General features: G+C 43.5%; 2 protein-coding genes across 3 annotated transcripts in view; one reads left to right on the forward strand and one right to left on the reverse strand.

Moving 5' to 3' along the window:
• Nucleotides 1-74: 74 nt before the first annotated feature.
• Nucleotides 75-10,051, forward strand: PTPLAD1 (protein tyrosine phosphatase-like A domain containing 1; the record flags this gene model as incomplete). The annotated part of the gene is made up of 10 exons (XM_009706232.1): nt 75-117; nt 1,254-1,327; nt 3,351-3,515; nt 4,506-4,557; nt 4,946-5,056; nt 5,680-5,807; nt 6,325-6,437; nt 6,996-7,102; nt 8,177-8,308; nt 9,280-10,051. Coding segments are annotated over 10 exons (1,002 nt in total), but the record flags the coding sequence as incomplete, so codon positions are not given.
• A 1,432-nt stretch (nt 10,052-11,483) lies between these two features.
• The window catches only part of VWA9 (von Willebrand factor A domain containing 9), a 12,470-nt gene continuing 4,823 nt past the window's right edge, over nt 11,484-19,130 (reverse strand). The window contains exons 4-11 of one of the 2 annotated variants that reach the window (XM_009706229.1): nt 18,646-18,764; nt 18,068-18,210; nt 15,589-15,681; nt 14,361-14,505; nt 13,973-14,106; nt 13,750-13,868; nt 13,308-13,373; nt 11,484-12,338 (exon numbers count right to left, since the gene is read on the reverse strand). In XM_009706229.1, coding sequence (XP_009704531.1) covers nt 12,087-12,338; nt 13,308-13,373; nt 13,750-13,868; nt 13,973-14,106; nt 14,361-14,505; nt 15,589-15,681; nt 18,068-18,210; nt 18,646-18,764 — 1,071 coding nt within the window. In that variant the 3' untranslated portion in view covers nt 11,484-12,086. The remainder of the gene's footprint in view (nt 12,339-13,307; nt 13,374-13,749; nt 13,869-13,972; nt 14,107-14,360; nt 14,506-15,588; nt 15,682-18,067; nt 18,211-18,645; nt 18,765-19,130) is intronic. The other variant, XM_009706230.1, reaches the window with a different exon arrangement.

Consider the following 19,130-nt stretch of genomic DNA (forward strand, 5'->3'; position numbering starts at 1 on the left):
GAGACCACGCCTTTCCCCGCTGCTCGGCGTGGGTGCGTGACCTGCCGCCTTTATCGCTGCTTCTCCTTCCGCAGAACCCGGACATCGCCATCACCGACAACGTGCTGCACTTCAGAGGTGGGGGCTCCGTCCTTCGGGGGGGTGGAGGTCTTCTGCAAGGCCACGTCTGCTGCCTGAGCCTGGCCCACTCGGGTGTGCGGTGTCCCGGGTGGTACCCACAGCCACGGGGGGGGCCCGGTCCCCATCCCTGTGCTGGGTGCCGGGCACGTCGGGATGCATCCTGACACCCAAACCCGTGTGTTCCAGCGCCCGTAAGGATAGCGGGCCGTATCTTATCTAATAAGAAAATTTGAATATCAGTGAAATTTCCATATGTCTTTGCTCTCCTGTTCCAACCGAACCCCGGAGATAACTCGCAGCAATTTTTCCTTTCAACAAAGCCCTTGTTTGTTATCCAACCTCCGCAGCGGGAAGGAGCGCTCGATTTGAAAGGTAAAGCAGCTCCCATCCCAAAAGATGGTTTTGTTTCAGCTGGGCGGCTGCACGCTGCCGCGCCGCGGAGCTGGTGCTGGTTGCCTTGTTGGGTACCGCTGAGGATGTGCTGTAGCCTCTTCTTCTTTGAGTTTTCTTATTTATTTGGTGGTTTTCTTTAAGATGCGTTGTCTAGGAAATGCTGCCTCCCTGGCGAGCCGGAGCCGGGGCCATTTGATAGGGTGCCGTCGCACATCGAGTTCGCTTCAGGATCAGTTTACGGCGTGGAAGGGTGGGATTTAAACTCAGCATGCAGGTTTTTGGGGCGCTTCTGGGGACAAGACCCACGGACGTGGGAAATGAGAGATGAACGGGACTCCCCACGTCATGCTCCTACGGACCCACCAGAGACCGGTCTCCCTGGGCGCTCGCTCATCGGTGCGGGGGATTTTCGGTTGGATTTGAGTTAGGCGTGAGCAGCCTTTTGAGCTCCTCTTTTGGGAATCTCACACGTTGCCTTCCTGCAGTCACGGACCCTTCTCCAGCACCGTGCAGAGTTGCAGCGGCTTTAGCTGCTGACTCCAGCGACTGCACCTCCGAGCAACGTTTTGGGCTATTTGTGTCTTCCCTGTTACCGTGCGGTTTCCTCTTGCCTCCCAGCAAGGCAGGGGGAAGCGCTGTGAATAACCCCTGAATATTTCTGCCTACGAAGCGCCCTTTGCAGGTGGGGTGTGCCCAGCTGGGTAGAGCCTTCACGCTGACCGTTCCTTCTTGTCTTCTAGCTCAGGGTCATGGTGCCAAAGGGGACAACATCTACGAATTTCAGATTGAGTTCCTAGAAGCGGTTGAGCCTAAGGTAGGTATTTTTTACTTTTCTAACTCTTGCAAAGAAAAAAAAACGTTTGAAAAACTTGAAAGGAAAATGGCTGTGTGTGAAGTCCGAAATAGAGCGTTTAGTTTTTCCTGGTGACTCTGTAACCGCTACAAACTAAAAGCGGTGTGTGGCAGTCCTCCGTCCCGGTGCTCAGCCGCTGTCCTGCCTTAGATGGAGTTTGCGTGGGTCAGCTTTCGTACAAACAGGGCCTTACGTGTATCAGTTGCTCAACAGGAGTTGCAAATTTTTTTTAAGGATTTAAAGCAGCAAAATAGTGGGAGAATCTGGCAATGTGTTGTCTGATGCAACCTTGACTGGAGAGCAGGGGAACACTGCTGCGAAGTGTCAGTGTGATGTTTCCTGGCTTCTTTTGCAGCCTGACAAAATAAAGTCGTGAACCGGTGCTTCTGGCTCGTGCAGATTTCTTAGGTTGCCAGTACCGAAACGCTGCGGCTCCTATTGCAAAAATCTTTTCTTAATTGCTGTTGTAGCCTGATAGGAGAGAGCTTGGCTGGAAGAGCAGCCCTTCTGCGTTACTCGCAGGGGGCTATAAAGTCTGTCTTTACCTCTCAAAGCTGTTAGGGGCACAGGAAAACTCTGGGCTCTGCTCCCAGTGCAGGATTTGTGCCGCTTATTTCTGGCTGCCTGTTGGGGATGGCTGCAGTCAGACTGGGAGCCACCCTTCACATCTGCTGCATCAACAAGGGAGGAGAGTGCTGGAGGGTGAATTTCTGGGGTCTGTCAGCAGGCAGGTTTCTTGTGTGGCTCCTACCAGGTATCGAGTGGCAGACGAGGAACATCCCTTGGTGCCAGGATCCAGTCACTAGTTTGTCATCTGTCCTGTAAAGCAGCAGCTGCCTGGTCCCAGTGTGGGGAGAGGTGCCCACCACCACCCGTGCTTGTCCCCGGTGCTGGCAGACAGGGGCTGTGCTGGGAGCCAGGCCTGGAAGGCAAACCCTCGCCTCTGCAGAGCAGCCTCCTTCCAAAAGTCAGGTCACTGTGAGTCACTGTGGCGGGGCTGGAGGAGAATCGACTCTGTGAAATCTGTGCAACTACAGATGGTCGGGATGAGGATGTATTGCAGTCCAGGGTTTTCTCTTTGAGCTTTGATGTGCACCATGAGTCCATCTTGCTGGTGCCAGGCTGGCCACCGACGAGAGATGGAGCTTCCAAGGGGCAAGGGCCAGGCGTTGGTAGCTGTAAATCACAGCTACAGCCTTCGGATGTCCCAGGAGCATCCAGACAGCCTTGACAACGCAGTGCTGGTCTAACATGCTCAGTTAAGAGCGCAGTTCTTGGCTCTTCTGCATCGGTTTCAGGTGGTAAGAGAGGCAGTCCCACGCAGAGCACCCTGGCGTAGGCTGGAGGTGCGGAGGGATGCGATGGTGGCAGTGAGGGTGGGCACCCGAGTTGACAACGCTGTGGGCTGTAAGGATGGAGAGGTTCTGGGCTGCCGTTGTGCAGAGCGTGGCCGCGGTGGAGAGGCCTCCTGGGGTGGCAATGACCACACTGCTGGCTCACCGTTGTCTCCAGGTGTTTCCTAAGGCTGTTAGCTCTTCTCACTGTAGCAGATGTCACATGGGGTCCCCTGGTTTGGACACGTACCTGTGGCTGATGGCAGTGTTATTTTTACCACTGGCTAGAGGAAGCGGGTGGCTCACAGCACTAAATGCGAGAAGGTCTAAAGCCAAGACCATGGGTTCTGCCTAGGAAGGCTAGCGCTAGGGTCTGTGCTAGTGCTTTGTGGTGGGATGCAATGGTGCTGTGCGGTACAGGCAGGCTTTCAAGCTGGTGGTTGAGTCCTATATCACAGCCATCACGGTTGCCATCTTCAACTGGCCTGGCCTTTGCTTCCATGCCGTGGCTTGGGCAGCAGAGAGACGCCTGTGCTGCAGCAGTCCATGTCATCCTTGCATCCTTGGTGGGGAGAGCTCGGGTATCAACTCAGCCTCAGCGCTGCTTTCTTAGGACTTTTGCTGATGTATGCTCTTGTGTCTGCCCTCAGCCTGTATGCAGGGTGACTCAAAGGCAGCTGAACATCACTGTGCAGAAGAAAGAGAGTAACTGGTGGGAGAGACTCACCAAGCAAGAGAAGCGCCCGCTCTTTCTAGCTCCTGACTTTGACCGCTGGTTAGATGAATCGGATGCTGAAATGGAACTGAAGGAGAAGGTCAGTCCTGTGGGCACACGTGGCTTGTGCTGCCAGCTACAAAGCAAGGATAGCTGTTCTCTCGCGCTTGAGCTGGAGTCTGGCATGCTAATTGTTAGCACTGTTTCATACAGAAATTGGTTAAACGGTTGAAATTGTAAGCAGGAATTCAGAAATAGGCATACTTCTGGCTAGAAAGAGCAGCAGCACGAATCTGAACTGGTGGCTGTGGGCTAGCTCAGCGCTGGTCCGGGTCTGCAGCCAAAGCCTTGCACCCCTTGCCCGACACCTTCACAGCCCCGTGTCCCGATCCACATGAAGATCATATCAATGTGCCATATGGAGCCCAGAGACGCCAGTCCTGGGCATTGCTTGTCTGGAAAGCAGGGATTTCTGAGGTGCTTTCCGGAGCCGCTGGGCTGGCCCTGACGGTGAATTCCCACCATCTGGTAAGCTCGAGGAGCTTACTGCAGCAGGGATGTGCAAGACCATCTTGGAAAAGACTTGAACAAACCGCATTTCTGCAAATCTGTTTTACAACAAACGCTGCCCTGTTCCCCTCCACAGCCGCCGAGCTTAGCGCAGAGGAGAAGGGGCTGCTGCAATGCCAGGAGCCAGAAAGCAGTGGTGAGGGCAGGCAGAGAGCCTGGGCTGGATGGTCTCGGTTCCCTTCAGGTCACTGGTGGATCATGAGATCTTTTAAGGAACAGCTCTAAGAAACAGTAATAACTCAGAATTTACACAAAAACCAGTAGGCTTTTTCAGCAAAAGCATCTAATTACTAGAGTAAAATACATAATGAAGGCAGGATAACTAGTTAACACCCTCTGGCTTTTACTGTACTATAATTTCTGGATGATGAATGTGCTGGTTTATGCAGGTGAAAATTTAAACCCTCTCGCAACCGGCTGCTTAGCTGAGTTTTAAACCCACTAGCTTTGCAGTAGTATAGTTAACAAATCACTTGCTAATTACAGTAACAGTCTTTAAAACCTTATCCTTCATCTTAAGGAAGAAGAAAAGATTAACAAAATGAAAATAGAATCCAGAGTCCCAAAAGACCGTAAGTAACCGTACCTTTTTAGGGTGCAAGGTGGGGTTTAGAAAGCTTCTGTCACTCTTACATGCGAGTCTCAACTCTTACGGAGCAATTTTGACTGGCTTGGTGCATCTTGGAGGGGGATCTTTGTATTGTGAGCTATTTAGAAATTTAATAAAAATGGACTGCAGTTTCCAAGGAATTTAAAAAATCTGACTAGCAAGAATTGAGCTCTAGCACATAATGGTAAAAGTAGGCAGAACCCCTAGTGCACACAGCAACCCTTTTATCGCAATCAATAGCTTCCCTTTTTCTTGTAAGCTTTATTCTCATACAAAGCCTGCAGCTGTACCCTTTGCAGAAGTGTTACCACTGTACTCTGCTCACCTGATGTATTTATTATTGATTGTAGCTTTCAAACACCTGAAGAAGGGATACTTAATCATGTATAATCTTGTACAGTTTTTGGGATTCTCTTGGATTTTTGTGAACATGACAGTACGACTGTTCATCTTAGGAAAAGGCAAGTAATAAGTGCTATTTTATTTACGTTCAGGATTTCGTTTTGGTTTTCAGTGTTGTTTTTAACACTTTCTGAATAGTGAAACCTGAAGGAAGACGTATTTAGGAAACAAAACCCTAAACGCATCACCGAAGCCCACAACAAAAGCCTCTCAAGAGCTATCACAGTGTCAAGGATAGGAAAATACTGTTCTCTTGTAAATCACAACTGCGTATTCTGATGAATGATACTTGTACTCTGCCAAGATTGCTTCTAAAGAAATCAGTTGGAGCAAAATGTTTCACTCGCTGCAATGTTAGTATTTTTGAAAATGAGCCGGGCAGAATATTTTGTTTTTGAAGCAAGAACAATTCATTCTGTTGAGGTACAGCGCTATCCCTTTTTTTGTAAAGTAATTACTGAAATGGCTCTTGATCCTTCTGTGTGTGCAACAGAGCACTTGAGCAGTGTTTCTGGCCTAACTGCTGCGCCTTCAAGATAAGGCCTATAAAGAAGTTACATAATTACGCATAATGTTTTTTGAAATGCAACTCGAATCCTGTTATTAAAAGCTATGCTGCTGCACCAGCTTCCTGAACCAGGAACTTAATTCCTTCTCTAAAATGGTTTCCCGTGTCTTACAGATTCCTTCTATGATACATTTCACACTGTTGCTGACATGATGTATTTCTGTCAGACCCTGGCATTAATGGAGATCATGAATTCACTAATAGGACTGGTCAGATCACCGCTGATACCTACTGTAATGCAGGTAATATTTTAAGATTCTTCTCCTTGCTCCCCCCCATATTTAAAGTAGATCTCTATTTTACGCAAGTGTTGAGACTCTCCTAAAATAAGTGATACAACCTGACTGGCGCTGGACTAGAGAATATATTATTCAAGAGGCAGGAATCCATGCTTCCCCGTCTTAGCTATGGCAGGCTGTCTTCTTCCGTCACCTAGGTAAGATACGTCAGGACAACAAAAGCAAGAAACAGCTGATGAAAAGTACATCATTTTGATTTGGTGCCAGTGCCCTTTTTATCCTGGTTGTGGTGGTTGTGCCTAAAAATGAGGACAGATGATTTAAGACTAAGTCCCTTGGATTGCACCTAAATACAGAGCAAAATGCGTGTTCATAAGAAGCTCGGCTGCAGGGTTAGTTATGTGCTCAGCACGTGTTTCAGGTGTGAAGAGTAGATATCCCGCGTGTTTTTGACAGCAGGGACGTGCTCTTTCTTTCGATGAAGAGTGTGACTGTTCCTTAATTTGTTTTTCTTAAACAGCTGTTCGGAAGAAACTTAATTTTGTTTGTTGTCCTCGGAAGCTTAGAGGAAATGCAGAGCAAACCTGTGGTGTTCTTCATGTTTTATTTCTGGAGTATCATTGAGCTGTTCAGGTTTGTGGGATTTTTTCTTCTAACAGATGTGTACGGAACAATGTGGTTGTTCCCAAGAACTCTTTAAAGATTTTGATCTTTGTACGTTTTGGAATTGTGGCACTAGTGCACTGGCCCCAGAGAGTAAAATCTCCTTTGGACACAGACTATCACAGCCTTCCTAGGTTGCTCCATCTGGCAAAAGCTGCGACAAAGCTGGAGCCCGCAAATCATACTGCCCTGAACCTGAGGAAACCGGTTGCTTTTTTCCTTGAGGGTTCTGTTTCTTTGAATTTCCATTGTTAAGTGAGCTGCACTATGCTCTGTTTCTCTTTCAAAAGAAGTATTTTGAAAGGTTTATTAGGCAAGCCAGGCAGTTACATTCATCCATATGGTCAGAATAATAGTGTTAGTTCTGTCAACTGCCAAATAAGGATGTGTCCATCGTGATCCATATGAACAATTTTTTGAATATTCTTATGAATATGTTGGCTATACAGCATATATACGCAAGACTAATTCTAGTAGCAGCTTCCATTTTAAATAGTGTCTGTTTCTTCTCACACTGAACGGTTTTAGGTATCCGTATTACATGCTTTCATGCATTGGTATTGAATGGAAACCACTAACCTGGCTCCGTTACACTGCCTGGATCCCTCTCTACCCTTTAGGAGCCTTGACAGAAGGTATGTCCAAAAAAGTTTAATGAACAACGAAGTCAAGGCTGGGCAAATAACTCAATTTTTTGTTTGGCTGCTGGACTGAAAAATAATAGAACAGATAAGTAGACCTTTGCTTTGAGCTGAACCAAATGTAAGCATTTTTGTCTCTCTTACTGAATCCAATCTTCTTTTTCAATTTGATGTGAAAAGAAGTCTTCCTTTTGGGGACTGGAGAGGAAATTAAAGGCACCGAAAGGTTACATGAACACACTGACCAAAACCACGCCGCAGTCCATGCAAGTGGCACAAGACGACAATGCTCGCTTGCCTGTGCTGACCCAAAGCGGTGTGTTTGCTTTTATCTGCTAGACCTCACTTGCTCAGCCTAGCTCGGGTTCCCACCAGCTTACAGATCTTGACATTATAAATGATTGCACAGGACAGGCAGGGGCCAATTCTTTCTCCGAGAGCAGCATGGCCTGTTCCGAGACGGGCATGGTGCTTCCCAGGTACGGCTCTGTTCCCTTTCTGCTTTGCGAGTGACTGCTCGGTGGAAGAAGCAGGCCCTTAGTCTTCTTGCTGTACCCCCTCAAGGGTGAGGGGCTTTACAGCGAAGTCTTCTGTCTTAACAGATCTGAATTATTTTTAATTTTTATTTATTTAAGAAGTACATCACTGCTCAGCTTCTAGCTGTAAGGCATGTGTTGTAATCGTAGCTGTCGGACGCGTTTCTATGAGCCAGGAGTAGGCTTGGGCATCACCCAACTCTAAGCAAAGGCAAGACTTTGCCTGTTTTGTTGCTGTGGGTATTTCTCCATGGTAAATACTGCAGGCACGGGCCCTGCAAGCTACAGTTGTGTATGAGAAAGGTGTCTCGCCAGGCAAGTTCGCTGTGCTTAGACTTTCATGGCCGAACTGCTGTACTGCCTACGCTACCTGCTTGCCATCATACTGCATGTTTAAAAAAAACAGCGTTAAAGTTGGTGTAATTAATGAGAGCTAGCAAACGAGAAGGGAAAATCCTGAAAAAGTTGGCGTGGGCTGGGCAATTGTATGTTTTGTCTGTGTTTAATAACGATGGTGGTCTTCTGCTTTCAGCCGTCTGTATCGTTCAGTCCATTCCAATCTTCAGTGAAACAGGGAAATTTAGTCTGGGATTGCCAAATCCACTGAATGTCACAATCCAGTTTTCATTTTTGCTTCAGATATACCTTATAGCCTTGTTTTTAGGTAAGATACTTAATTGTATTTCTCACTATTGAAATAAAAAGGCCGGTTTCCTCTGAATAAATGTATTTTTCAAAGAAAATTAAATTCCTGCATCTTGGGGATCATGGCAATACAAAATTGCTTGAGGTTAAGCATTATCCTTGTTGCTTGTTTATGTAAATTTGTCAGTGATGGAGGGGAACATGCCTACAATTAGCAGTGGTTAGCCCCCCAAGAAGGAGACCGTGGTAACAAGGTAGCAGCGTTATCTACTGATCACTTGGGTTAAAAGAATAATTTTCACTTGTATTTATAACCTCAGTATACTTAGTTTCACCTTTTACATGGTATTTGAGCTTTGGAATGATTTAGTGGAAATCTAAACATTATTTCAAATTAAAGCAATGTTTAACTAAACTGCATTATAATCAGTAATGCAACATGAAGTCATGTTTTTCCAGGGAACAGTATAGAAGGCTCTGTAAATAGTAGTGTATTTAAAGAAGAATGGTGCTCGATACATACTTGGTTTCTGGTGTTACATATTAAACATAAGTTAACTTTGTAGTGTGCACGTCCAGTATGTCTGGGTATCCGCAGCTCAGCAGAACCTAACCTAGAATTTTAAACTGAACTTTCACTAGATTTCTCTCTTTCAGAGACATGGCTTAAAGAATACCTTTAATCGAGTTTCACTGACATACCTGTTTGATCCTTCCCCAGCTCTACACAGCTGGTGTTGAACTTTTTAAAAGTGACAAACCAACCTTCTGAGCAGCCCGGTACCAAACAGCCTGTGCAGCACCTCCTGCCTTGCTCAGCAAGAGAAAACTTGTGTAATCTTTCAATGCTATACACACCCTTAAACCATCACTTTTCTGTGCGGTAGTTTGGTTGGTTGATTTTTGTTGTTGTTTGTTAAAATTTGGTACAGCCATGTAGTGTGAAAAAGATGCAATAATGTCCTACCTAAACACTTCATTCTTTTTCAGGGGTATTTGTAAACTTCCGTCATCTCTACAAGCAAAGGAAACAGCACCTGGGACCAAAGAAGAGAAAGATGAAGTAAAGGAGGACTGCAGTGCTTTCTTATCTAACTTATCTCAATGACAAGATAAGCTTCTAATTCTTACGGTTTTACCCACTGTAATGTAAAGAATTTTGTAAAATTGAATGATCACGCTAGATTTCATGATTTCTTAGTGAATTCAGGTAACATTCCCATATACTGTATTTTGTTCCCTTTCAATCATGTATGCATGGCATTTACCATTGAACAGTAACATTGAAACTTGTATCCTGTCAGCTACCACATTAGAAAGAAATCCTATTATCTGCATATAATATGCTTATAAACAGTGGAGCAGCACTAAATAGAAATAGTGTTTATATTTTAATTGGATATTTGCTCTTTCAGTATTGCATGCAGATAGGGCTTCTGATGTCGGGATATGCTATTAGCTGGCCCATGCTGTTTCTAGGGCGCATCTTGATGGCAGGAGGAGCGCAGTCAGAGACCGCTGTGAAGTGTTTGGCTGTTTATTAACCATTGGAGTAAACTTGCTCAGCACATACCCTCCCCTTTTTTCTTCTGCAGCATACTGATGCTGCAGAATTAAACCGAAGTTGCTAATGTGAATTTAAATGCTACTAACTTAGTCTGTTTCTAGCTTAGCCTTAACAGAATAAGAGCACTGCGTGGACCCTAGCAACACGTGTATTCCTGTAGCAACACCTCCTATCCAGTCACTAGGGAAAGGAAGCTGCGACTCCGTGTCATGGTCAGAAATGCTTTCCTGGTTGGTAATGCAAGCACTGAAATATAACAAAATAAGGAAACATAGGTACTAGCTTTCTCCTAGCATGTGAACCCCAACAGAATTCCATCCTACCCATGCAAAGGGAAAACGTGGAACTGTCACGGGAGACCGGGCTCCTCTGATCATTCCTGGCAGGGCTGTAGCTCCTGTATTTGTAGCCTTCAGAAAGGCAGTAAAGATTGCTTTTCTACTTAAACTTAGGGGTGCAGCGGAGAAGTTGGTGTATATGCTTTGTTGGCTGGCCCCTGGTGGGATAGAGTGGTGAGTCAAATAAATCGTGTATTATTTAAATGGCATATATCAAATCTCAGTAAAGGAGATCCCACGCAGTCCTCTGTGCTTGCTTTAAACAGCAACAACAACAACAAAAGAGAAGTTCCCTCACAGTCCAGGTCACCTACTCTCTCACCTGGAAAGCTTTGTTTCCATTGACTTTGTTTCAACATGCCCCTCTTCACACCTAGCCTCCCGCAGTTAGCTCCAGATCCCTCTGGCCTTCTTAATCCAGCTTAGAAAATGCACAAAAAGTTTGCTCCAAACTGTATCGTGTTTATGAACAGGTTACTACTTCGCAACTGCCACTGCCCCCAGGGCAAAGCAAAGCAACTCCAGTGATCCAGAACAGATACTGAAGTTGAGATTAGCTTAGTTGCCATGTTACTGTTTATCTTTTTCTACTGTAAAACAATATGAATCCTCCAGAAAATTATTTTCTGTATTAAAGGTAATAAACAGCTTACTGTGATATGGACCCAGTGATTATTACTGTAAAGGCAAGGAAATGGTGTTATAAGGAGATTTTAACAAAGAAGTGGTACAAGCTCCACGCTGCATTTCAAAATTGTGGTCTGTTGACAAGAGGCATGATACCACTTCTCTTTAGGGATGCTTGAGACTCCCACTCAAAGGAGAGTGCAGCTTATTTTACTCAGGAGAGTTGAGCATTATTTACACACATATTTCACTTAGCATACACTGTACCTATGTTTGAAGTATGTCAAAGGATTGAATTAGCTGAGTAATGGAACAGCAAAGATCACTTTCATACTTTAATTTCTCTACCGGGCATTTAAACTTCTGTTATGAAATCCATGTGTATTCATACATTGTATTTCTCAGTGAAATTGTGGTTCCTAGTGCAAGCTGTCATGGATCTTACACTACTGAATTTTAGTCCTTCAGAAAGAATGTGTTTCTATTAATAAAGATTTACAACCAAATTTTGCTTTAGTTTAGTTGTTTGTTCTTTCCCTGAATGCAAGAAGTTGTGTAATTTACTGTTTAACTCTTGAGATAAGCAGCTGAGAGCTGAGCCTTCACCAGGTCAATGTTTTAGCTGCTATGAAAATGGAACAAATCCAACTTAAATTTTCATGAAGAATTACTCTTTATTAATATTACATGAATAAAAAATGTCTCACAAGATTAAGTTACTTTCACAAGCATAAACACTGCAATGCAAGTGATAGCTCTCATTATGGCAGTACAGACTGGCTTTCAGGTCAGGCATAAAATTAGTGACAACACCCTGAAATTAGCTGTGTATCAGGTCTTGCACAGTGATTCTCACACGTTTTCTTTGGACTACTGAAGTCAGTGTATGAAATATAGTAGCTGCCTTTTAAGATACTTTTACCAGTGAGTTCAGTTATGTAGTAACTGCATTTTGGGAAGGCCAAAAGCCATAAGCAGTCTGCTGCCTATGATGGCATTTTCTTTCTCTCCTCACATGTATTGAATAAATTCCACCCATCATCCAACACAGCAATTGACTTTGGGACGCTTTCCACAGTTTCCAGGTCTGACTAAAGCCACCAAAAACTAGCTACATTTATTTAGAGAGCACTGATGCAGGTAAGGGACCCCATTTTGACAGGAAGTTCTCCAAACAGTAATTAAACAGGCCCTAGAAAGTAAACAGGACAAGAAAATTTGAACCATTTCAGTCTTCATCTATAGAAGTAACCAAAATGGAGACTTCACATTCTTTCAGTGCTACTACTGGAAAAGTCTGTCTGCAGCGGAGCAATGTTATGATCATAAGCAGCATACTCCGATGCTCCAGTACTTGCCACTTTAAGCTGCTGAGCAGCATGTGTGAGCTGAAACGCTGCATCAGGGTGAGCCGTGTCAGGAAGCAGGGTGCACTCCCGCTCCAGCATGTCTGCCACGCCTTTCAAGAGGTCCAAAAAGCCAAAGGCCAGAGCTGCCTTTCGTAAACGATTAAGTTCCTACAAAGAAAGAAAACTCCTTTTAAAGCCACTGTAAGCCTTTACATAAAACGTGGGTTTCTTACTTCTTTTTTTAAAGGCAAGCGATTATTCATTTAGAAGAAAATAACCTGAGTGATCAGTACAGCTGCTGGAATCCGAACAGCTGCTCGTGAGATAAAAAAAATGCTTCAGAGCTGAAGATGACAGCGGCACAACTAAACAGTTGGTTTTCCCTTGATCCCTTCCTATAAATCTTCCCTTCTCCCTTTTGTGCATTCAGCTATTGTACCTGTCTGTTTTGTCTGTGTCCCAGCTGGGGGTGGCCTCCAACTCAGGCTTCACTGACTGCTGTCTTGTACCACAGTGTCCAGCAGAACGTCTATATATTGATTTTTCTTCACTATAAACTGACAAGTGCTTATGTGCATTTAGGCAGAGTATTCATTCCTGAAGTTTCTGGGGGCTACAATAACCAACTGCTTCACCACTAAGCATGCAAGAGGAACAACAACAACCTCCAGCTACAGTCTAGATTATGGATTATTACGACGTGGCCAAATGTGCCCGGAATTTTGTCTTTCTCTGCTTCAGTTGTAGAAAAAACGAAGGAGACATTTTCAGCCTCAGAATGACCTCTGTGTTCCTATTCCTCTCTGATCCCTCAGTTTATTTCTGCCTGGACAACAGCATAAAATCTGCAAAGAAGTTCACCATGGAAGTAGCAGGGATCATGAGAGGCACTTGTAAACACGACACATCTATGCCACCTTGCCAGAGAACGTGGTGACAGAGAAACCAGACCCCCTTGTCTCACCTAAACTAGTCTGTAAAACAGACCCAGGATGTCTCCTTCTTTACAGAACCATGTATGTTTTTGCAGTGCCCTACAAGCCTGCACAGAACATACCACAGACAGTATGTGTTCCTCTGTCAAATGCACCACTATCACTATGGACCAAACTTGGGCTGGTCTGAAACGTTACTCACTTTATAGAAGGTTTGAGTTTTTTCAGGAAGTTTCCTTGCATTTCTCAAGATCTTCTGTACATCTGTCTGCAGAAAAGAAAAAAACCCTAAACTTGGCAACTGCTGGAGAAGCTGTAGAAAAAATCCTCAATTATTTATTGATAAATTATCCTGACTATTGACAAGACTGCAGCTCACAAAGGCTGAAACATAAACGGCAATTATACTAAATCCAATAAACTAAGCCAGATGCTACACTGGAGACACAGCTTTCATTAAACAAGCAATGCTTTCCAATTGCATTTTAATCATGACATTTTAAAGAGGCAGTGTTTATAAAAATGAAAGAAAAGCAATAAAGCAATTACATTAAACAGACAAGACACACACAGACTCCACTTTGCTGGTGAGATGGCTACTGCTGATCAAAGTAAAGCATCAAGTCCAAAACCTGTATCATTACCTGGAGGCCACTTGGTTTAATCCACACGGTAACATTCTGTGCGTAACTGCGCTTGTTCTTCGGTTGCAAAGGGAAAGGGCTCTTATTGTCATCCTCTCCGTAAGGATTTTCTTTTGCATCTGGGAGAAAAAAGAAAATAAACAGACTTAACAACTACAATTTGGCAAGGTCATTCACCCAACACTGAATGTGTAAGAGTTACTTAAATGAGCATGACCAGTACCTGAAATGGGTCCAAGCTGTGCCATCTTCCCTAGCCATGGAAGGGGCTCAGGACCAGGTTCAAAGAGTGACATCATGAGGTTTGATTTCTTCTTGCTATCAGCTTGTGAATAAAGCATTCCATACCACTCTGGCCTATTGAAAAGAGCAAATCCCAAAGGCTGAAAATCTTCTGCCCCTCTTTGCGTAGAATTCGCCTCCCTCCCACTGTGTAGAGGCTCACTATTTGCATTTTACACTGGCAGAAACATATCCGCAATTAAAAATCCACAGCTTTGTCTAGCAGTGCAGAGTTCTGTACAGAATACAGATATAAATAAGCATAATTTATAAATAAAGCATAAATGAGCAAAGTAAGAGATTTTTCAGGCAGACATCCAGCTCCATACCCCAACTGGACGACAGCCACCATGCCTTCCACTTTGAGGCTGCCATGTAATAAAACACAGAAGTTAGGGATTTTCCCGGCAATCTGATTAGCTGAATTCTCATCTTCGGTGTCATCTGTGATCCCAGGTCCCACCTCATCACCTTCTGGGGAAAGATAAAAGCAAAAAAGGGAAGATATAAGAATAAATTTAAACACGCTAGTTCCATTTCCGTGACACCACCCTGTATTTTCTGTCATGCAACAGTTAATTAATATTTTTGTAAAATAAACAGCTGCTAAATACACTGTTTGGGCAAAGTGGCACTATAATGTTATATAAATATTCCACTGCATCCTACTCACAAAACAGAATTACCAAAAAGCTGCAAGTAAAACCTCAGCTCTGAGGAAACTAGAAGTGAAATGAAATGACACCAAGAGTCTGGCAACAAATACATGTCTGCGTCTGAACCAAAAGCATCCTGAATTTCAAGTCCTCCTCTCCTACGCAATTTGTGGTCATTATGAGTAACCTACTATGTTTTAGCAGCTGGAATACAGCTGTGATTTAACTGTTAGTATCTTCTAAGGTGAAAGGTCTAGCAGGATAAAAGTGTCAATACAGAGATGAAAGCATATCTGGAGCTTTCATTCTTCTTTACTCAGAGAAATCTTGCTTTCTCTTTGCCCCGCTTCAAGGCCATGACAAAAGGAAAGGGGAAGTCCTTCTTATCACAGGCTGATGCACTCAAGTAGCTGCAAGTCAGTAATATGCTTAATCATCCTCGAGGCCTACACCAGTCATTTGTATAGGTACATATATACTTGGCACCAATGAGCAGCAATTAATGCTTAAGTACAACTGAGCAATCTAGTTGTGATTAAGATCAGATTTTTTGTAACAACAAATCATTCCATGAACCAATTAGATGCAGGCATTAAATATTCATCTTGCACCACATATTTCATGGCCCAGAACTATTTTTAGCTTTAAGTTTAGCATGTTCTATTAATAGTGATGCTGTAAGGACACTGTTCTCTCTATTAACTTTCTAAAGAACACAGCCTTCAAAAAAAGAAAGAGTTTGTGTTCAAGGTTTTAAATTTAATGTAAACACACAAACATGTCTTTAGAGACATCTGGCATTTTGATAAAGTATAAAACCTGTGCATCTAGTCTAAACCACTACAGACTTTACAAGGGAAGCTTAAAGCAGTTTGTGCTAAAACAAACAAAACTTGCTCACCTCTATTAAGCGCAATGGGCAGTACCAAGTGTCTGGACAAGACAGGAGGGCTAGAAATGTCAGCTATATCTACAAACCCAACAATTTCTAGATCTGTGGGGAGACAACAGGTTTAAGTCAGATTTGGAAATAGCTGAAATGCATTCAGAGTCAATTTAACATTACCACTTTTTACACCACTAAGTTTTCTGAAGCAGTGACTAGAGGTAGCACAACAGAGCCCCAACTTTGACTGGGGTGTCTCGGTGTTAATAAGATACAAACTTTCATATATAATACAATGACATGTAGTAATACATGATAATACAAGATGAGAACATAACTTTCAACACACACATACTGCTGTCCATGAACTGTGCTGCTAGACAAAGACAGAATTGTGCAGATTGTTTTTCACACTGTACACAATCTATTGCTGTTTTATAAAGTCAAAAGGAGAGAAAACAAAGCACTAAATCAAATGTACTAGCTTCAAACTGGCATGACAGAACCTGCAGGAATTCCTATCAACTCTCTGGCAGGGTTAGCCCCAATGGGGGGGCTGAGTTTGTGGTTCTTGAGTTTCATACAGCCACTGGAAGTTTAAATGCAGCTCCAAATCATAGAGAGTTGTGTGCATTTGCTGCTAAAGACTGAGGCAGCCACGTCCTTCATGCTCAGCCTCGTCCGATTCCACTTCTTGGCTGCAAGAAATGTCATATCAGGTTCATGTCTCTCAGCCATGTGCAGGTTTTGGGGTGTGGCTTTGGACTAGCCTTTGACCAGCTCTACACTGGCAGAAGCGCAGAGAGAACCTGCTTTGTAATCTCTTCTCTACACGGAGCATGGTGACACATGGTGTGCTCTAGCTAGGGACACAGGTCCATATGTGTATGGCACAAAGTGAAATTCAGCGCGTTTCCAACCCGTACTGCAGCTGGAATCGGGGAGCACAGTCTTCTCCTTGACAACCCAAGCAAAGGACCTGGGCCAAAGGCAACTCAATTGATTTTTCTCATAGTTGAACAATGAACACTCGATTAAAGCCATGGAGGAATTCAGGGGCTGAGCAAACCAAACGCTGCATTTTAACGCACACAGAACAAAATCTGCTTCATGCCAAATTCCCATCTTTGGAATGATAGGAGGAACTCTAAATGCAACACAAAGCCTCCCTCATCAAGACACACTGCATGCTCTTTTTCTTTGCTTTTGCTATTTTGGTACAGATGCACTCATTCCTATTTAAACAGTATGCAGCTACAGATAAGAAGTGCTCACACCCCAAATGAGAAGTGTTTTTTCTCTTCCAGATTTAAAAAAAACTCTAAACAAATCAAGGCAATCTTGGTGGCAGTAATTTATGGGTTGCAGTTCACTTCTTTGCAAAATCTTACCACTATTGTGTTCTTATTCACATGCAAGCTGTGCACGTTTTATTGATGGACTTAGAGAAAAAAAAGGAAGTCTACAGGACAGATCCAGGAAATGAAATTGCCAGTAGAGCTAGAAACTCACAAAAAAGAAAACATCTGAAAGGACACATGGGCATACGATCTAACCAAGTCACCCTCTTTGCACTTCCCAAATAGCGCAAAGCCAGCAGGAACTCCCATCAGCTCCCTTGCAGAGCTGGCCACGTCGGGGTGTCACCGAGGGTGCCAACTTTTAGCTCAAGAGCCACAGCACTCAACTGCCTGACTGGAAAGAACAACAAAACGCATGTGGCCAAATGCACTGCTGAGGCGTCAAGAGCAATTTTGATGCTACAGTTCAAACTTAATTCTTAAGGCAAAGCAGCGAAGTCCAGTGTGTTCTCTCCAAGAAGTGTACCCAGCCATTCGCAAGTCACAGACATGGGCTGTCTACAGACTACCTGTGGTTCATGGGTGCAGTGTCCGCTAATGGGAGAGCTGAGAAAGGTTTTCTTGGCACAGTTGTTTTGAAAAATAACTTAGTATTGGTAAGAAGTGTCAGGATGACAGACAAACTATAAAGACAGAGATTTCATATATCTCACCCTTTACTTGTGCTGCCTCACCAATTCTTTCTGACTCCACTCCTAGTGGATTCCTTGAAGACACCTCCAGAGAGATGCTAGTTTGTCTCACGTGATAATACAGGGTCTTTCTGATAACAGCAACTCCAATACAAAATGCAGCCCCTTCTCCAACACACCTCTCCTATCCTCCACAACGCTTATGAGGGTATTCAGGGAAAGCAGTCCGTGGCTGCCTTCCACAGCCCTTGCCCCTAGAAATTGGCACCCTGAGCTTTGAAAGTGCCTCTACCCTACTCCAGCTCTTTTACCAGGTACACATGGCTGAAACAGGATGATGTTCTTGTCCCCTGGTGCCACATATACCAAAAAATTACATAGTCAGTGACTGATCCTTACAGAGAGAAAGTGGATGAAACGGTAACTATACAGGATAAGAGGTGGTAGTGAAAAGGTAGAAATCAAATGGATTTAAGTAAAAAGCAATCAAAGATTTGTTACCTGTATTAATTGCTTTAGGGATGGGGTCTATTTCCTCATCTATAATGAAAGGTTCTGGTCTGGGAAATACTTGCACATCAGATGTCAAGTGGCCACACTTGAGAACAGCATGGAATGGTGTATAAGCCAGGTCTATTAGCTTTCTAGAACACGATCAGTTATTGTTAAGGAAAACATAATAAATACCAAATGAAAACAGTTTGTCTAAAGCACACTAAGCTCCCAAATCCCAAACTTTTTTTTTTACTACAGTTAGTTCAATAGTTCTAGCATTGCTACATTAGGAAACAAAGTAGCATATTATCACACTGATGGCAAACTAACAATAATTGTGGAAATTAGTATCTATCTGCCAATCATAAACAGATACTACGGTTTGGTTATACAATGATTAAAATAAATATTGACCTTAATCAGTGAAGGTCAAGATGAAAATACAGTTAATGAGATCATAAACTAAAAGAAAAAACGGTTAATTAGAATGCCCCATATCATCAGATTTCTTATTATATTTGTTTTCCTTCACAGATACTAACTGGAAACCTTCACAAAGGCATATTATCTACAAGTCTACTAACCCGAACATTGACTGTACATTCTTCAGGCAAAGGGGTCCATCAATGGTAAAAATTTGCCCTTCCCCGTTGTTTAAATCTATGAGCCGTTCCAGGCAGTCTAAGGAATCTGTGCTTTGAAGCTGTAAAAAACATAAAGTGAAACATTTTTGTTAAGTTTTCTTTTTACTCTCTTTTTATTAACCAGTATGTTTTCAGAAAATCTATACAACACAGCAAAAAGCATCTGATTGGATGCTATCATGATTTTTTGTTACCTTACTCATTTCTGAATAAACCAACATTCTTGGTCTCCCAGGAAATGTACTCCTTATGTTGCACTTCTATTAGACCAGATGCAGCATTTGGCCTAGTAACAAATAATCATAGAGCATCTCGAGTTGGAAGGGACCCATAAGGATCATCGAGACCAACTCCCAATACATTGCTTTACCATATTAGGTTCTGCTTTGAAAGAAGGTTCGAGCAACCAAAAATCCCAGAAGCTC

The sequence above is a fragment of the Cariama cristata genome, unplaced genomic scaffold (genome assembly GCF_000690535.1).
Source record: "Cariama cristata isolate BGI_N322 unplaced genomic scaffold, ASM69053v1 scaffold27828, whole genome shotgun sequence".
In the NCBI taxonomy this organism is placed as follows: Eukaryota; Metazoa; Chordata; class Aves; order Cariamiformes; family Cariamidae; genus Cariama; species Cariama cristata.